The following is a 19,172-nucleotide window of genomic DNA, read 5'->3' as shown; positions in this document are numbered from 1 at the left end:
GTGGTGTGACTGGGCACTGAGCCATGGGTCTATCATCTTATCTGAGAACATATGGAAGGTTCTACATCAGGTTAGATGGGATTTAATGGTAACTAAAAACAGATGGGTAAGTAGTATCAACAGCAGTCAGGTAAGTGGTTTTAAGGCCACAGACTAGACTTCCTAAGCTTCTACTTTTCCCCTCTCTGAGAAGCCACATAAGTTCCACCCAACTGAGACTGTTTCTGTTCCCCGAATAAAACAACATTTCAGAAAAACTCATAAAGTTTGTTCTACTAATTTAATAAAGACCAAACCAGTTAAATCAGTTTTCAATGACAGCACCTTTGGTCTAAAACTAGGACTGCTTAACATAAGATCTCTTACATCTAAGACCGTCATTTAAATGAACTTATTATTGATCATAGACCTGATGAATAAAATATAAAAGGGCCCACACACTACCACAACCACACTCTTGACTTAATACTGACCTTAGGTCTAAACATAGATAACTTAGCTGTTCTCCCTCAGAGCACAGCGGACTCAGATTATTACTTAATCTCATTTGAAATTTGCTTTAGTCATAATAAATGTTTATCGCTACACTCTCATGTTAAGCAGAGTATAATATCCTCTACAGCTTGTAACTTAATCAGAAACTATCAGATCTATCAGCTTGCATCAGCTGTCCATCTAATCCTACCGAATTAGACATCTTGAACAAGTGATTAGAGGATACTTATCAGTTTACTCTAGATAATGTGGCTCCATTAAAAAATAAAATAACAAGGCAGAAAATGCTGCCCCATGGTATAATAATCATACTCGAGCTTTGAAAAGACTGTCAGACAAATAGAGTGAAAATAGTGCCTGACTAGACTAAACGTATATGGCTATAATCCCTCCAGTCTGCCTGGAGGGATTACAGCTTTATGAACTACAGAAGAGCACTTACTGCAGCAAGCTCAGCCTCTCAAACCCTCTCATAGAAAACAATAAGAATAATCCTAGATCCCAGTTTATAAAAGTAAACAGTTTATCATCTGTTGTTGCAGAAATAAAATATGATGTTCCACAAGGCTCTGTTTTAGGGCATATATTATTCACATTATATATGCTACCACTGGGTAACATCATCAATAATCATGGTATCAATTTTCCCTGCTACGCTGATGACACACAATTGTATATATCTACCAAATCAGATGATAAAACTCGACTTAATAAAATTGAGAGCTCTGTCAAAAAAACAAAACAAAAAAAAAAAAGACTGGATGTCGAGTAACTTCCTCCTACTCAACTTCTTTATCCAAAATCTGCTAGAAACAAACTGTCTAATTTAACTCTTAAACTTAATAGTTTCTCAGCTGCATCGGTAAAAAATCTTGGTGTCACGTTAGATCATGATTTGTCCTAATTGATCTTTGTGCTATTTTCAATGAAATGTAGGGTTTAAATGATTTGCAATCATTGCATTTTGTTTTTATTTACATTTTTCATAGCGTCCAAACTTTTTTGGAAATGGGTTTTTATAAAGAATACAGACACACATTTTAGAAAGATTTGAGAAAAAAAACATTAACTGATAATGAATTCCTGTGAAAAAAAATCATCATCAATAAATTAAATTGAAATCTGTTTATAAATGATATTTATAAATAAATCATGTCTGTTTTTAATGCAGCGCTGCCTGAGGGCCCAAAGATCACGGCCAGCAGATACTGGTGTTCAGCCTCGTCCCTCACAGACAGAGATTTCTCCAGATTCTCTGAGTCTTTAATGATATTCTGCACCGTAGACGATGAAAAGCAGAAGCTCTTTGCTGTTTTATGTTGAGAAATGTTCTTCGTTAAATATAGGTTTTAAATTATTTGCACATCATTGCATTTTGTTTTTATTTCCATTTTGCACAGCGTCCCAAATTTTTTGGAAATGAGGTTGTATAAACATATGGACACTGTTCTTAAAAACATTTTAAAAGACTTTAACTGATAATTAATGGCTGTGAAAATAATATTAAATCATTGTTAATCAATTAAATTGTTTTGAAATCTGTTTATAAATGACAGTTAATGTATTTGTAGCAGCATAAACAGCTAAAAACATTGCAGTTAGAACGTTGGGATTGTATACATACCGTCCTACTTTTGTGTTTCGGGGGGGGTTGAGGTCGCTGCTGAGGAGCAGAAATCTAAAGGCAGAAACAGTTTGAAAGTCACTCATCAGCTGCAACAAATATATACTTTATACTTGCACTTAAATATGCATTGGCCTGTTCACTGACTCCTCACTGTAATTAACTATATTCAGTATGAGGAATGATTTTACAACAATGCAAATGTGACATGAGTCTAAGGAATTTGAAACAGGGAATTAAGTCACCAGTGGGGAAGTGTTAATATCCTCTTCTTTCTTTTTGTGAGGATCAGGCTGGGCCTATAAAGTAATAGAAGTTGATTTTACAGTGGTGTTTTTTTTAAATGTACAAATATAAACTTTCAATGAAATGACAAATAAATGCTGATTTATTAAAAGTTTTATTTTTGATTTTATTTTTCAGTTTTTACTTTGAGTTTTAAAGTCCTGTGGTGTGACTGGGCACTGAGCCATGGGTCTATCATCTTATCTGAGAACATATGGAAGGTTCTATATCAGATTAGATGGGATTTAATGGTAACTAAAAACAGATGGGTAAGTAGTATCAACAGCAGTCGGGTAAGTGGTTTTAAGGCCACAGACTAGACTTCCTAAGCTTCTACTTTTCCCCTCTCTGAGAAGCCACATAAGTTCCACCCAACTGAGACTGTTTCTGTTCCCCGAATAAAACAACATTTCAGAAAAACTCATAAAGTTTGTTCTACTAATTTAATAAAGATCAAACCAGTTAAATCAGTTTTCAATGACAGCACCTTTGGTCTAAAACTAGGACTGCTTAACATAAGATCTCTTACAGGTTTATTTGTAGTTTGCACAACATTTCAAGACATTTATGCATCGAAATGCTTGTAGTGAAGCTCAGGTAATCACTCTACAGAAAATAAGTAACACACACATATACATACATATAAAAAATTTAAATATATTAAATATACACAAAATCTAGAGAAAATATGCAAAATATAGTGAAATATACACAAAATATAGAAACAATATACACAAGACATAGAGAGAGTATACATTTTAAAGTGACTTCAGTGACTGTGTTGCTGTTCTTTAAAGTGGCTTAGCGTTAAGGTGTTCTTGTCCACAGCAGAGATGATAGGTCTGGTAGTCTGTTGCCTATGATGTCTTCTGCCGTCCTCACCGCACCTCTAAGGGCTTTGCGGTCACAGACAGTGCAGCTGCTGTACCAGACAGTGATGCAGCCCATGATGAAGCTCTCTATGGTGCACCTGGAGAAGTTGGTGAGGATCTGAGGAGGCAGACCAAACTTCCTGAGCCTACGCAGGAAGAAGAGACACTGACTGGCAGATCTCACAATAGTGTTGGTGTGGTTGGTCCAGGTGAGGCCATCAGTGAGGTGTACGCTGAGGAACTTCACACTGCTGACGCTCTCCACTTCGGCTGCATTGATGAACAGGGGTTCAGTGGGGAGTGACCACCCCTCTGCAGCTTCCCGTAGTCCACGATCATCTCCTTTGTTCTGCTGATGTTGAGTCAGAGATTGCTGTCATGGCTCCACTCTGACAGAGTGCTGACCTCGTCTCTGTAGGCTTTTTCATCTCCACCAGTGATGAGGCCCAGGATGGTGGTGTCATCTGCGAACTTGAAGATAATGTTAGACGTGTGTTTGGCCATCATTTAAAATACCTTATCCTATTATCTTAAAAAAGACCTTATATTTATTTATATGTTAGATCTGGTTCCTACAGGTTTACTTAAACAATTTCTGCCAGAATTAAAAAAAACTATTAATTATCAATAATAGTGGAGGCAGATGATCCTCTGTGGTGACCCCTAAAGGGAGCAGCCGAAAGAAGAAGAAGAGGATTCTGTCAATAATAAACTCCTCTCTTAGCCATGGCTATATACCAAAATCTTGATCCATGCGACTTATCAAATTATAGGCCTATCTCGAATCTCCGCTTTGTTAATGCCAGCAAGGAATCATTACTGTTGTAATACTAACATTGTTACACTGTTGTAATACTAACACTGTTAGACTGTTGTAACACTATTGTTACACTGTTGTAATACTAACACTGTTAGACTGTTGTAACACTAACATTGTTACACTGTTGTAATACTAACACTGTTAGACTGTTGTAACACTAACATTGTTACACTGTTGTAATACTAACACTGTTAGACTGTTGTAACACTAACATTGTTACACTGTTGTAATACTAACACTGTTAGACTGTTGTAATACTAACATAGTTACACTGTTGTAAAACTAACACTGTTAGACTTGTAATACTAACATAGTTACACTGTTGTAATACTAACACTGTTAGACTGTTGTAACACTAACATTGTTACACTGTTGTAAAACTAACACTGTTAGACTGTTGAAACACTAACATAGTTACACTGTTGTAATACTAACACTGTTAGACTGTTGTAACACTAACATTGTTACACTGTTGTAATACTAACACTGTTAGACTGTTGTAACACTAACATTGTTACACTGTTGTAATACTAACACTGTTAGACTTGTAATACTAACATAGTTACACTGTTGTAATACTAACACTGTTAGACTGTTGTAACACTAACATTGTTACACTGTTGTAATACTAACACTGTTAGACTGTTGAAACACTAACATAGTTACACTGTTGTAATACTAACACTGTTAGACTGTTGTAACACTAACATTGTTACACTGTTGTAATACTAACACTGTTAGACTGTTGTAATACTAACACTGTTAGACTGTTGTAACACTAACATTGTTACACTGTTGTAATGCTAACATTGTTAGACTGTTGTAATACTAACATAGTTAGACTGTTGTAAAACTACAATGTTAGACTGTTGTAATACTAACACTGTTAGACTATTGTAATACTAACACTGATTACACTATTGTAATACTGACACTGTTAGACTGTTGTAATACTAACACTGATTACACTATTGTAATACTAACACTGATTACACTATTGTAATACTAACACTGATTACACTATTGTAATACTAACACTGTTAGACTGTTGTAATACTAACATAGTTAGACTGTTGTAAAACTACAATGTTAGACTGTTGTAATACTAACACTGTTAGACTATTGTAATACTAACAGTGATTACACTATTGTAATACTAACACTGTTAGACTGTTGTAATACTAACACTTTTACACTGGTGTAATACTAACATTGTTAGACTATTGTAATACTAACACTGTTAGACTGGTGTAATACTAACACTGTTAGACTATTGTAATACTAACACTGTTACACTGGTGTAATACTACACTGTCACACTGTTGTATTACTAACACTGTTACACTGGTGTAATACTACACTGTTAGACTGTTGTAATACTAATATTGTACACCCACATCAACATCCTTTCTCAGGTTAAAGAGGTTTGCAGCTGTTTGAAGTTGACTTTTAAAATGTGGCGCATAAATTAGATTATTGCTTCTACTTGTGTGAGTGCTGGGGTGAATTATGGCAGAGCAGATGCTGTTAAACACAAGAACACAACAGATGACTTTACATGAGTGTGTTGTCTTTTTTAAAGGATGTAAGAGGGGATTATTAGGGAGAGCTGGCGCTCTGTTTTTGGGGAAGCACTATTGTGGGTCACAGAGCTTTTGTGTAGATCGATGGAAATTGAACGCTGTTTTACATTAATACTTTCTCTTTGCGTCAGAGAGAGGATTCACTTATTGCTTTGGATAAGACAAAATACTATCCTTTTAATGGACTTGGCAATCAGCATTTTTTTTGTTTTTGTTATACACTGAACACATTTGGGAATGAGATCAAAAGATATAAGTGACGTGATGCTGCTGCTGTTTTGTGTTTTGGAGGGTTTCGCTGTTTATTCTCCTCTTCAGGAGGTGAAATGCTGCTCAGTTTGCTGAAGGTTAGGTGATTGAAGGTCTGGTGATTGAAGGTCTGGTGATTGAAGGTCTGGTGATTGATGGTCTGGTGGTTGAAGGCCCGGTCATTAAAGGTCTGGTGATTGATGGTCTGGTTTTTGAAGGTCTGGTGATTGAAGGTCTGGTGATTGATGGTATGGTGATTGAAGGCCCAGTCATTAAAGGTCTGGTGATTGAAGGTCTGGTTTTTGAAGGTCTAGTGATTGAAGGTCTGGTGATTGAAGGTCTGGTGATTGAGGGTCTGGTGATTGAAGGTCTGGTGATTGAGGGTCTGGTGACTTGGCCAGTCTAAAACCGTCCCCTTTGTCCATGATGAAGTCCTTTGTTGTGATGGCAGTGTGTCTTACTCCGTGATGAAGTAATGCAAATGTAGGATGTCATACGTACATAATTATACATCAATTTAAACACGCACTCAGGAAGAGAGTGTGTCTGTGTGTGTGTGTTTGTGTGTGTGTGTGTCTCTGTGTGTGTCTGTCTCTGTGTGTGTGTGTCTCTGTGTGTGTCTGTCTCTGTGTGTGTGTGTGTGTCTGTGTGTGTGTGTGTGTGTGTGTGTGTGTGTGTGTGTGTGTGTGTGTGTGTGTGTGTGTGTGTACTTACCGGGATACTGCTGTGTCTCTTATAAGTTGGAATTTGAGGCTGAGCAGCAGGAAAAGCCTTAAATTAGAAACAGTTTGGAAATCATTAGACTGGACAAAATATATTTTATATCACTTTAAAATAAAGCAAATTATAAAGTTTTTTATATATAATATATAGGATTACTTACAGGAAGTGATGTCATCCTTAGATGACCTCCATTTTTATCCTCATCTGTCTCTTTGAGAGGTTCAGCCTTCACCTAAACACACAACTCGAGCTTATTTTTATACTTCTTATAAATATTTTACATTTTAGCAGTAAAGACTGGTTTAAAGTCCACACAAAGATAATAATGCAAAGACAAATTCCCCTGATTCTAGTTATTAACCATAGAAGTTTACTCATTTTGTCATTTTGGCTAACACAACGATAAATCCCAAGACACACTGGAAGTGGTTCTAGCTATGAGGTATGGATGTGGAACTGTGGTATATAGTGTGGCATATGATTAATGTTCTTTTCCTATGGGCCACTATGTCAGTTGGGCTCCTATGTAACATGCACATATAAACAGAATGCAATGATTTGCGAATGATTTAAACCTCATAATTAATTGAAAATATTACAAGAACAACATTTCTTCTGAAATCAATCAGAAATTTTATTGTTTTTGGATTTCATGTGGATTTAATGCCAGCAAAATGTTTCAAAAACATTGGGAGAGGGACAACAAAATACTGGTAAAATTGTGTAACACTAAAGAAATACCTGGTGGAACAGGCAACAGGTCAGTAACATGACTAGGTATAAAGTCTTTCAGAAGTAAAGAGGAGGAGGGGTCACCACTCTGTGAAAGACTGCACCATCAAATAGAGCAACAATTTAAGCATAATGTTTAATAAAATAAAATAGCAAAGAACTTGGCAATTATCATCTACAATACTAATATCATTTAAAATTCAGAGAATCTGGAGAAATCTCTGTCTGTGAGGGACGAGGCTGAACACCAGTATCTGCTGGCCGTGATCTTTGGGCCCTCAGGCAGCGCTGCATTAAAAACAGACATGATTCTGTAGTGGAAATCACTGCATGGGCTCAGAAACACTTCTGAAAACCACTGTCTGTGAACACAGTTCATCACTGCATCCACAAACGCTGTTAAACTCTAAAACACAAAGAAGAACCCAAATATAAACAGGATCCAGAAATGCTGCCACCTTCTCTGGGCCTGAGCTCATTTAAAATGGACTGAGGGGAAGTGCAAAAGTGTCCGGCGGTCTGACGAATCAACATTTGAAATTCTTTTAGGAAATCATGGACACTGTTTTCCTCCGGGCTGAAGAACAGAGGGACTATTGTTGTCATTGTTGGCATTGTTGTCAGCATACATTTAAACATCAGCATCCTTGATGGTTTAGGGGGGCTTTCATATCTGTGAGGGCACCATTAATGCTGATACAGGATTTGGAGCAACATGTGCTGCCATCCAGACTATGTCTTTTTATTGATTATTTCAATAAGACAATGTCAAACCACATTCTGCATGTATTACAGCAGCAAAGCTCTTTAGTAAAAGAGTCTGGGTGCTAAACTGACCTGCCTGCAGTCCAGACCTGTCATCACTGCATTGGCACACTATGAAATGGAAAATATGTTGAGCAGCTGAAATCCTATAACAAGCACGAATGGGAATAACATGAAAAGTATGGAGTATCCCTTTGCCTTTATGGGAGGTCTGGGAACTCCCACACCGCCCCCCATTTTGGACCCTTATGAAGTGGTTATTCCAGAATGAAGTGAAGGGAATTTTTATTGACCATAGTGAGACTGAAACTTCATGAGACAGCTGTTTTACCATAATTGCTAATTAGGCCCCCTAGAGGTTTTATCCCCTGGACATACGTCCATAAAACCCATGGGATGATATGGACCTGTTTGTATGCAGTATTTCTACATTTCTAGTTTTTCAGGACTCTAAGACTCTAGACTTTCTCAAAAGAGACTAACCTCATGTCCTACTAATGTATTCTTGTACGAGAACAGTTATGCCTAATTAACATATGAAAATAAAGTGACACTTAAACTTCCTTGGAAAAAAACATTGACTGACAATTAAACTACTAGTTCCTCCAAAAAAATTAGTATTTATAAATGACAGTTCATAGATTTGTTGGAGTTTTCATGTAGAAATATAAGAAACAGTTAAAAACAATTGAATGTGTATATTGGGATTGTGTACATACCGGCCTACTTTTGTTTTTCGGTGGAGGTTGAGGTCGTTGCAGAGGGGCAGAAACCTAAAGACAGAAACAGTTTGGAAGTCACTCATCAGGTTCAACAAATATAAAATTTATATTGCAGATTAAAATTAAAATATGCATTGGCCTGTTCACCAACTCCTCAGTGGAACTACCAATATTTGTTATGAGGAATGATTTTAGAACAAATCAAATATGACAGTATGACTAAAGAATTTTAAACAGGATATTAAGTCACCAGTGGGGAAGAGTTTACATCTTCTTTTGCTTTGTGAGGATGAGGCTGGGTCCACACATAGAAAATAATTATAATAGAAATTTTATTTACTGTGGTATTTTTGAATGAAAATTATGATGAATAAAAAACTCTGAAATAACAAATACACGTTAATTTTTCAAGTTATCTGTCTATCTATCTATCTATCTATCTATCTATCTATCTATCTATCTATCTATCTATCTATCTATTATGTATATATATAGATATAGATATAGTCATTTTATTATAGCGTAGTGTGGGGTCACCAGGGCTGGTGTTAGCCCCTGCTAATGGGTGAAGCTCTGTAGTTCTTGGTGATTATGTTAATTATTGATGAATTTCATGCATTACAGTCACCATAGTGAACATGTTTACTGGCAGTCAAATATCTGCAGTTCAGCTTTTCATACTTTCTGTACACTGTCGCATGTTTTATTGACTGATGAGTAGTTTTTGAAAAATAACTGATTGTTTTTCCAGTTTGTGTAAAATTAGTAATGGACGTTGTACAAACACAGTGATGCATTGAATTTAACACACAAAACATTGTGTAGGTGTGTTTGCGTGTGTTTACATACATTGAAAATCATCAGACTGGACAGAAAATAGTTTACATTACATTAAAATCAGCCAAGTTATAGAATTATACATTTACTTACAGGAAGTGATGTCATCCTTAGAGCATCATTTTTATCCTCTTCTGTCTCTTTGAGAGGTTCAGACTTCACCTAAACACACAACTCAAGCTCACTCATATATATGTATATATAAAATTTTATTTTTTACATTTTAGCAGTATAAGCTGGTGGATGAAGGGCTGGTTATTGACTTGGCCAGTCTAAAACTGGCTTTACATTAAAATGAACCAACTTATACAATTACTTACAGGAAGTGATGGCATCCTTAGATGACCTCCATTTGTATCCTCTTCTGTCTCTTTGAGAGGTTCAGGTTTCACCTAAACAAACACCTCAAGCTTATTTTTTTACTTCTGATAAATATTTTACATTTTAGAATTAATTAGAATTTAGAATTGAATTTACAGCCATTGATCGCTGTGTTTGTGTAAAATTAGACCTCTGCAGTGACCTCTTTAGCCCTGAAATTAGACCTCTTTAGCCCATCCGTGCAGTGAAACACCTACATACATGCACGATAGTGAACACACACACTAGGGGGCAGTGAGCACACTTGCCCTGAGTGGTGGGCAGCCCTATCCACGGCGCCCAGGGAGCAGTTGGGGGTTAGGTGTCTTGTTCAAGGGCACCTCAGTCATGGACCATCAACCAGGGCATCGAACCAGCGACCTTTCAGTCACAGGGCTGATTCTCTAACCTCCAGCCCAAGACTGCCCTCTTTTTAGCAGTATAAACAGGTTAAGGTCCAGTGATTGATGGTCTGGTGATTGCAGGTCTGGTGATTGAAGGTCCAGTGACTGATGGTCTGGTTATTGAAGGTCTGGTTATTGAATGTCCAGTGATTGAAGGTCTGGTGATTGATGGTCTGGTGATTGCAGGTCTGGTGATTGATGGTCTGGTGACTGAAGGTCGGGTGACTGAAGGTCCAGTGTTTGAAGGTCCAGTGATTAACGTTCTGGTGAGTGAAGGTCTGGTGATTGAGGGTCTGGTGATTGCAGGTCTGGTTTTTGAAGGTCTGGTGATTGATGGTCTGGTGATTGAGGGTCTGGTGACTGAAGGTCCGGTAATTAAAGGTCTGGTGATTGAAGGTCTAGTGATTGAAGGTCTGGTTATTAAAGGTCTGGTGATTGAAGGTCTGGTGATTGATGGTCTGGTTTTTGAAGGTCTGGTGATTGAAGGTCTGGTGATTGAAGGTCCGGTCATTAAAGGTCTGGTGATTGAAGGTCTGGTGATTGATGGTCTGGTGATTGAAGGTCTGGTCATTAAAGGTCTGGTGATTGAAGGTCTGGTGATTGAAGGTCTGGTGATTGATGGTCTGGTGATTGAAGGTCTGGTGATTGAAGGTCTGGTCATTAAAGGTCTGGTGATTGAAGGTCTGGTGACTGATCGTCTGGTTTTTGAAGGTCTGGTGATTGAAGGTCTGGTCATTAAAGGTCTGGTGATTGAAGGTCTGGTGATTGATGGTCTGGTTTTTGAAGGTCTGGTCATTGAATGTCTGGTCATTAAAGGTCCAGTGATTAAAGTTCTGGTGATTGAAGGTCTGGTGATTGATAGTCTGGTGATTGCAGGTCTGGTTTTTGAAGGTCTGGTTTTTGAAGGTCTGGTGATTGAAGGGCTGGTGATTGAAGGGCTGGTGATTGAGGGTCTGGTGATTGAAGGTGCGGTAATTAAAGGTCTAGTGATTGAAGGTCTAGTGATTGATGGTCTGGTGACATCTGGTGACATCAATTTAAACACACACTCAGGAAGAGTGTGTGTGTGTGTGTGTGTGTGTGTTAGTGTAGGTGTGTTTGTGTGTGTGAGTGAGTGAGTGTGTGTGTATGTGTGAGTGTGTGTGAGTGAATGTGTGTGTGTGTGTGTATGTGTGTCTGTGTGTGTGAGTGAGTGAGTGTGTGTGTATGTGTGAGTGTGTGTGAGTGAATGTGTGTGTGTGTGTGTATGTGTGTCTGTGTGTGTGTGTGTATACGTGAGTGTGTCTGTGTGTGTGTAGGTGAGTGTGTGTGTGTATGTGTGTCTGTGTAGGTGTCTGTGTGTGTGTGTATACGTGAGTGTGTGTGTGTGTGTGTACTTACCGGGATACTGCTGTGTCTCTTATAAGTTGGAATTTGAGGCTGAGCAGCAGGAAAAGCCTTAAATTAGAAACAGCTTGGAAATCATTAGACTGGACAAAATATATTTTATATCACTTTAAAATAAAGCAAATTATAAAGTTTTATATATATATAATATATAGGATTACTTACAGGAAGTGATGTCATCTTTAGAGCACCGTTTTTCTCCTCTTCTGTCTCTTTGAGAGGTTCAGGCTTCACCTAAACATACAACTCGAGCTTATTTTTATTTATTTATTTTTACTTCTGATTAATATTTTACATTTTAGCAGTATAAACTGGTTTAAAGTCCACACAAAGATAATAATACAAACACAAGTTTCCCTGATTCTAGTTATTAACAGTTTAAGTGTACTCAGTCATTTTGGCTAAGACAAAGTTAAATCCCAAGACACACTGAACGTGGTTCTAGCTATGAGGTACGGATGTGGATCTATGGTATGTGGCATGGTTGTCAGGCCTCCTGTCTAGGACGCCTTCTCTACCGGGTCCCTGTCCTCTGCCTTCTCACTTAGGTCAACTGTCTGGAAGACTCCAGTTCCCATCATTCACTGTGAGATCATGAGTCCTCCATCATCACCAGTGACCAATAGACATTCACTTCAATGCTACAGCTCACCTGAGTTGTGCACACCTGTTTTCCGTTACTTGTAAGCAGTTATTTTGCATATAAGCCGGGGCTTTAGGTTAGCACTTTATAATGTATTGCCAGCAGTATCTGTTGCTTACTGAGCAGTCTGTGTCTGTAAGCCTGATCTGTGTATGACCTGTTTTTTTTTTTTTACTTGGTCTGGTTACTGGATTCTCTCTCGATGATATTCGTCTGCGGCAGTCTGAGATAACTAAGGCTAATATTAAAGAGGTGATTAAACAGGCCCAGGCGAGGGAGGTGGAGTCTGTATAATATACCAAAATACTCTCGATATCAGTCAGAAACAATGTGACACTTTCACTTCCTTAGAGGTCCTCTCTATTCACGTTACAAATCCGGTCACAAAAAAACTGGCGTTTTCATTATTTAACATTTACAAGCCACCAGGGGGCGACTCTGAATTTATAAAAGAATTTAGTGACTTCGCTGCAAACCTGGCTGTGTGCAACGATAAAGTAATAATTGTAGGAGATTTTAATATTCACTTTGAGAAGGTAGATGACCCATTAAAAGGGCATTTACCTCAATCCTAGACTCTGTTGGTTTTACCCAAAATGCAGCAGGGCCTACACACGACTGTCGTCATACGTTAGATTTAGTTTTGACACAAGGTCTTAATATAGACAAGCTTAATATCCTACCGCACACCACAGCGATCTCCGACCATTACCTAATATATGAGCTACAACTTAGCCATAATATATATACGTCCCCTCGTTATTCAACAAAGCGCTCAATAAAATCTTCTACCGCCCTACAATTTATAGAAAATCTTCCAGAGTTATCAACCCCAGTCTAAACTCCATCAGACCCAATGGAACTAGATTTACTAACCGATTATTTAGAAAATACCTTCAGATCCACTTTAGAAAATGTGGCCCCACTTAAAATAAAAAGAATAAGGCAGAAAAAGCCCCGTGGTACAACGATAAAACCCGGACCTCAAAACAAAGAGTTCGGAAATTAGAGCGGAAATGGCGTCAAACCAAACTGGAAGTGTTCCGCTCTGCCTGGAAGGACGGCCTTACAGAGGATAGAAATGCTCTCACTGAAGCTCGCTCAGCATATCTGGCCTCGCTGATCGAGAATAATAAGTAGAATCCTAGAGTTCTGTTTAATGTGATTTCCCAAATCACACAAAATCAGGCAGGTACTGAACCAGAAATCCCAGCAACTCTCACCAGTGAAGTTTTTATGGACTTCTTTAATAATAAAATTGATAATATTAGACGACAATTCAACCCACAGTATCAAATTCAAACCCAGCTTGGCCGTCATCTGACTTGGCTGATGTAGAACAAAACACAGCTGTAGAAAAGAGCCTGGAAACCTTTTACCCCCTCCCACAGCTGGAGCTAGAGAAGATTATCTCTTCTGCAAATTGTACAACCTGCACACTCGATGCAATTCCATCAAAATTACTCAAAGAAGTCCTGCCAGTTATTATAAACCCTATCTCAACTATTGTAAACTCGCCCCTTAGTCTGGGCCATACGACTATATACGACAATGAGTATACGACTGCCCACATGTCCGGCCGGACACTGAAGGACGACCGACTGTCGAGCCCTCCTTCTACCCACTTCAGACCAGCTGCCCATGCCCCAGCTGCCACCACCTACCTTGGACGAGCTGCCCACCCTATACTGAAGTTTTCATGGACTCCCAGTTATTCCTACTACTAATACTACTGCTATTAATATTAGTAGTATAATAACTCTGTAGGTAGTTTGACCAGAGGAGGATGGGTCCCCCCTGGTGAGCCTGGTTCCTCCCAAGGTTTCTTCCTCAGTTCTGAGGGAGTTTTTCCTTGCCACTGTCGCCCCTGGCTTGCTCACCGGGGGGGTTTTAAATTCTTGTTAAAATTTTGTCTTTACTGGAATTCTGTGAAGCTGCTGTGAAGCATCCGTTGTAAAAAGTGCTACAAATAAAATCGACTTGACTCTTGTAGAGAAAACATTCAGCTGCTACAACGTATTACAGTACTGAAGTTACTGTCTGAATGAAGGTGTGTTACAATCACATTTCATTTCTCTAAAAATATTAGCAGTTTTCTGAGCTAAAAAAATGCAAAAGAGGAGCTTACCTCACTTCATCACCATGTTGCACTTGCTTTAAAAAAGCTATTTATTTTCATACAATAGCTGCAAATAACCAATTGTTTGTGTTGTTTGATAAACACATGTATTGTTTAATAATTTCAGAAAAAAAAGTTGCATTACAGACGGAGGACAGACAAAAGACTGCCAGGGAAGTTTTATAGCACAAGGCAAACAACAACATAAAGCTATACAGTGCTCCCCAAAGCAATTATGAATTAAAGGGGCCTGATATTACCAATATTAAACTAACGGTTCTTTATCTAATAATTTTTACATCAATAACAATATTTTTCCTTTTTCTTTCTTCACTCAGTTTCTTTTATTTCATTTTGAGCTGTTTGGTCATTTTCTTTCATTTATTTTTTTCACAGCTCTGTTTCTTTTTTGCTATGAGCTGTTCTTTCTGTCAAGACAACAGGCAGCAACTCATGAGGATCGATCTTGAGAAGCTTGAGAAACAAAAAAGAGATGCGAGCAATGAATTCTCGTCTTTATGCAGGTTACCGGCAGAGTTGTTTGGAAGGTTATTCATATAAAACTGGGTGATACTAGTATTGCTCTCAAATTAACCATACCACACGTGTAGTGGACCTCCCTTGATTAGGCAGGTGCTTGTTGTGCTCTGGACCAGACCCTTACTGGACCTCTCTGAGGAACGCTCATGCCTAAAATCACTGATGAGTTCAGGATCCCCGTCACAAAGTGCAGGCACTCACAAGTGCTGTTCAGGGCTGAAACTCTGCCAGTTGACCAGGTTCCACTCTGGACACATCAGAGCACATCCAAGAGCCATCAGTGAGATAGGGGACCTGAGGCTGGTAATAAATTGGATTTGTCTGTTTAAGTATCCTAAATGGGCTCACGTAGTAGGGGGCAACTTCCTGTACTCCACCCAAAGTGGGGGGTCTTTGGCAGAGAGCCAGGCTCTCTCTCCTGGCCTAAATGTGGGTCCTGGCTGCCATGTCCAGTCCACTGCATGTTTCTGAACCACACAGACACCCAAAGGTAATTCCTCAGCTCGCTCCACACTTGGCAGCAGCATCATTTAAAACATACAGCTGAGGGGACCCCCACATCCACCTCTGGGTCAGGGAACATGGGAGGAGCATACAAAACTGTCTCTTAAAGGGGGACATACCTAAAGATGAGTGCAGTAGAGTAATGTGTACTTAATCCACTCAGATAAAATGCTTGGACAGTGACTCCAGGAGTTGGCAAAAGCCACCCAGAGCTGACTGGCAAACTGAGAGCCTTGGTCAGACCTTATGACTGATGGAAAAACATGAATCTGAACTACATGATGGAGGAATAGTCTTGCAGTCTTTTAGCCAAGGGGAGTGCAGGTAATGCAATGAATTTGCAGGCCTTGGAGAACCGGTTGACCACCACCATGATTGCAGAGTTCAGAGTTGCCTTAGGATGCAGGCAAACTTGTGACAAAGTACATCAAGAGATGGGACCACGGGCATGAAGGAATAGACAGAAATGACAGACATTCTGTCAATGATGAATATAAGCCATTTTTATCGTCTATCCAGACCAGGAACTGATTCTTGGTCTCCAGCCTGGGCCTACATTCCTGTTGTGGTGAGGCACAGTGAATAGAAGGCACTGTCCCAGGTGGATCTGTAGGGGATCTGTAGCACTAGATGCATAGACAGCCAATGTTCAAGTTCCTCAAATGACTTATGAGCTTCTTGTGTCCAATGAAACCCTTCATGACCTTGCTGAGGTCATTTAAAAGTGCAGCCACTAAGCCAAAATTATGGACAAACTAAAGAAATGGGTGAAGCCCAGAAAAGTCCATTATGGGCCTCCCCTCATTTGGTGGACATTGGCTTTTCCATGGAGCTCGGGGCATGAAGCACACAGATGACCAGACAGACCGACCACAAGATTAACACTAGGCTTCTCTTTCACCTGCCTCTAGCTCTCCAACACTTAGTTTGGTGTGCCCTAGCTACATAGGCTCAAGGTTGACCTCAACCAGGTCTTCTAAGTTGGTTGTGGCAGGTGGAACTTAAGGAGCACCCCAATATTCTGGGAATGCTGTGCCTCTCAGTGCCAGTGACGCCCCTGTTAGTGACTGTACAGCGACAAGAAGAGCTCAATAAGACTCTTTAGAGACAAAGAAGGATCTCTAGGGGGCCTGGGAGCCAGTTTATCCTTGAGTTCCTCATATAGGCCCTGATGATAGGCTGCTATGAGTGGTGCTGAATTCCAGTTACTCTCAGCTGTTAAAGTGTGGAACTCAATAGTGTAGTCCACCACTGACCTCCTTCCCTGACTTATGCGAGGACGATGGGGAACAGACTCCCCACTCCAGACTGGATTTTTCAAAAGCACAGTGCAATACTGCCATAAACTGTGTCAGAGACACAGACGTTAGGCTGGTTCTCCCACACAGGCATTGCTCGATCAAGGGCACACTCAGACAACAAAGAAGTGATGCAAACAACCTTTGCTTATTCCATAGGGAACCAGGAAGGTTGATGTTCAAGGAGACACTGGAGTAGAAATAGACCATGCCACGAGTGTCATGGATCTCTCTAGATTAGGAGCACTCTCACATTGCCCTCTGGTGTCTGATGGAGGTCGATCTCCAGACCAGGCCCTTACAAACTGCTTCTCATATAAGACACTGTGAGTAAAAAACCCTGGAATTGATGAGATGTTCCTGAGATGGTTTATACAATGTTAGGATGGTTAATTGTTTTTTTCTTAGAGTCAATGTTGAAAAATGATAAATGACAAAAAGTCTCACTACAGCCTTTAGGTTATAAAATTCATCTATTAAGCCCCACTGCTGATACAGCTTTATACATTTACTCAACTAGCTTGCAAGAAAAAGGCTACACAATGAGCAATAACAAAAACAGAGGGACTGCATCCAAGCTTAGTCAGATAAAACAGTTATTCTTTACAAAAAATGGTTTGCGTTACAGTGTCTGAATGGCCGGTGGATTAGCTCACGAAGGCTCACCTAGTTGAGGGTGAATAGCTCCTTGCTAAGCATTTCCCCCCTCAGACTGTTGTGTAACACAGCTGTGATGCACTTCTGGGCGGTGAGTGGAAGTTGGTGACAGCATATTAAAGAGTTTTAAACAGGACCCTCAAGAGTGGCATACGCTAATGCTAATTTCTGGTAGTGCCTTAATTGAATTTGCAGTATTACATTAGAGCAATGCTAACGATGGTGTCATAGCAGCTGAACATGGACATTTGAACGTTACAGTAGAAGATGCTCAGCCACGTTGTATTTATAACTTGCATGTTCTTGTTTTACAGAGTTCTTCGGTAAAGGTTGTAATTTAATCCTGTTCTTTTTGTGTTGTAGCTGATAAAGAATGAAATGTTGCTGTGAAATTGACTGTAATTATTCTTTTAGCTTATTCTTATAGCTATTAGAGCCTTATAGCTCTAGCTGCTTGCAAATCATGGACATCAACATTTAAACATTTAAGTGACAACAATAGCTAAACAGCTCATTTCATTGATTGAGTGCTGAATCTGATGTGATGATACAGTGTGAGTTCTTGGTAGGAGTTACTTTTCACCCCCTCCAATATCAGAACCAGGCGAGTGTGTGTGTGTGTGTGTGTGTGTGTGTGTGTGTGTGTATACGTGTGTATGTGTACATACTGGTTCTCTGTTTCCATGAGGAATCTGAGGCCCAGGCTGAGCAGCTGAACTCTAAAAGTAAAAACAGATGTAAAATTACCCAAAAACTCAAGACATTAATATTTAAAGATTTAAAAGTTCCTGAACAGGAAAACAGGAAATTATGTTACCTTCTGAAGAGAATCTGTATCATAATTTTTCTCTTTAACAGGAACAAATTTTCCCTGAACATTAAAAAAAATATATATAATCAAAAATATAATTTTGCTTAAAAAGTAATGGTGACAACATTTTCAAATGATAATCTTTTCATAGCATTGTAGATATATTTTATCAAAATGACAATTTCTCTATGGCAATGGGAACAAAAAAAACTGTTTCACAATTATATATGTTAAAAGTAATAAAACAAATATACACAAGATCTAAATTAATTTCTAATGTAAGCCTGTAACTGGCTAGCGCCATGTGAGAATTGAACTTTAGTCTCCAGAACCAGAGGACATGGTGCTGCAGGGCAAGCCACCAAGGTCCAAATGCAGAGCTAAACTCAGGAGCCTGTTATGATAATAAAATAGACTCGAACAACCGGGACTATTTGAAAGGGGATAAACACAAACACACTCTTACAACTTAAAGGCCAATTTGAACCTACAAATTAGAGATTCATAGGGTGGGTGAGGAGCAGGGGATGCAGCCTCATGTCAGCACGCTACAAAGAGAACCCAAGAATGAGCCTCTTAAGTAGGGGAGGCACGTGTGGTGCTGATGGCCAAAGGTGGCCTAGCAAGTGGGGCCATAAAGATATTACTATCCTAAAATTCTACTCAGTGTCTGTCACAAGTCTATATTTTTATGCTATATTTATGAAAGAAGCGATAAAGTCCTGCTAATAATAAATATTTTT

General features: G+C 39.1%; 1 protein-coding gene across 1 annotated transcript in view; it reads right to left on the bottom strand.

Moving 5' to 3' along the window:
- The window catches only part of LOC108444153 (vegetative cell wall protein gp1-like), a 36,570-nt gene that overhangs the window by 10,837 nt on the left and 6,561 nt on the right, over positions 1–19,172 (bottom strand). The window contains exons 6-16 of the mRNA XM_037539207.1: positions 18,436–18,489; positions 18,287–18,337; positions 12,023–12,091; positions 11,852–11,908; positions 10,028–10,099; positions 9,801–9,869; positions 8,868–8,921; positions 6,812–6,883; positions 6,643–6,699; positions 2,365–2,418; positions 2,120–2,173 (exon numbers count right to left, since the gene is read on the bottom strand). Of these exons, the coding sequence (XP_037395104.1) occupies positions 2,120–2,173; positions 2,365–2,418; positions 6,643–6,699; positions 6,812–6,883; positions 8,868–8,921; positions 9,801–9,869; positions 10,028–10,099; positions 11,852–11,908; positions 12,023–12,091; positions 18,287–18,337; positions 18,436–18,489 (663 nt within the window). The remainder of the gene's footprint in view (positions 1–2,119; positions 2,174–2,364; positions 2,419–6,642; positions 6,700–6,811; positions 6,884–8,867; positions 8,922–9,800; positions 9,870–10,027; positions 10,100–11,851; positions 11,909–12,022; positions 12,092–18,286; positions 18,338–18,435; positions 18,490–19,172) is intronic.

Source organism: Pygocentrus nattereri, chromosome 6 (assembly GCF_015220715.1).
Source record: "Pygocentrus nattereri isolate fPygNat1 chromosome 6, fPygNat1.pri, whole genome shotgun sequence".
NCBI classification, from domain to species: Eukaryota; Metazoa; Chordata; class Actinopteri; order Characiformes; family Serrasalmidae; genus Pygocentrus; species Pygocentrus nattereri.
The sequence above is the reverse complement of the archived record's forward strand: the minus strand, read 5'-3'. Positions and strand labels throughout refer to the sequence as shown.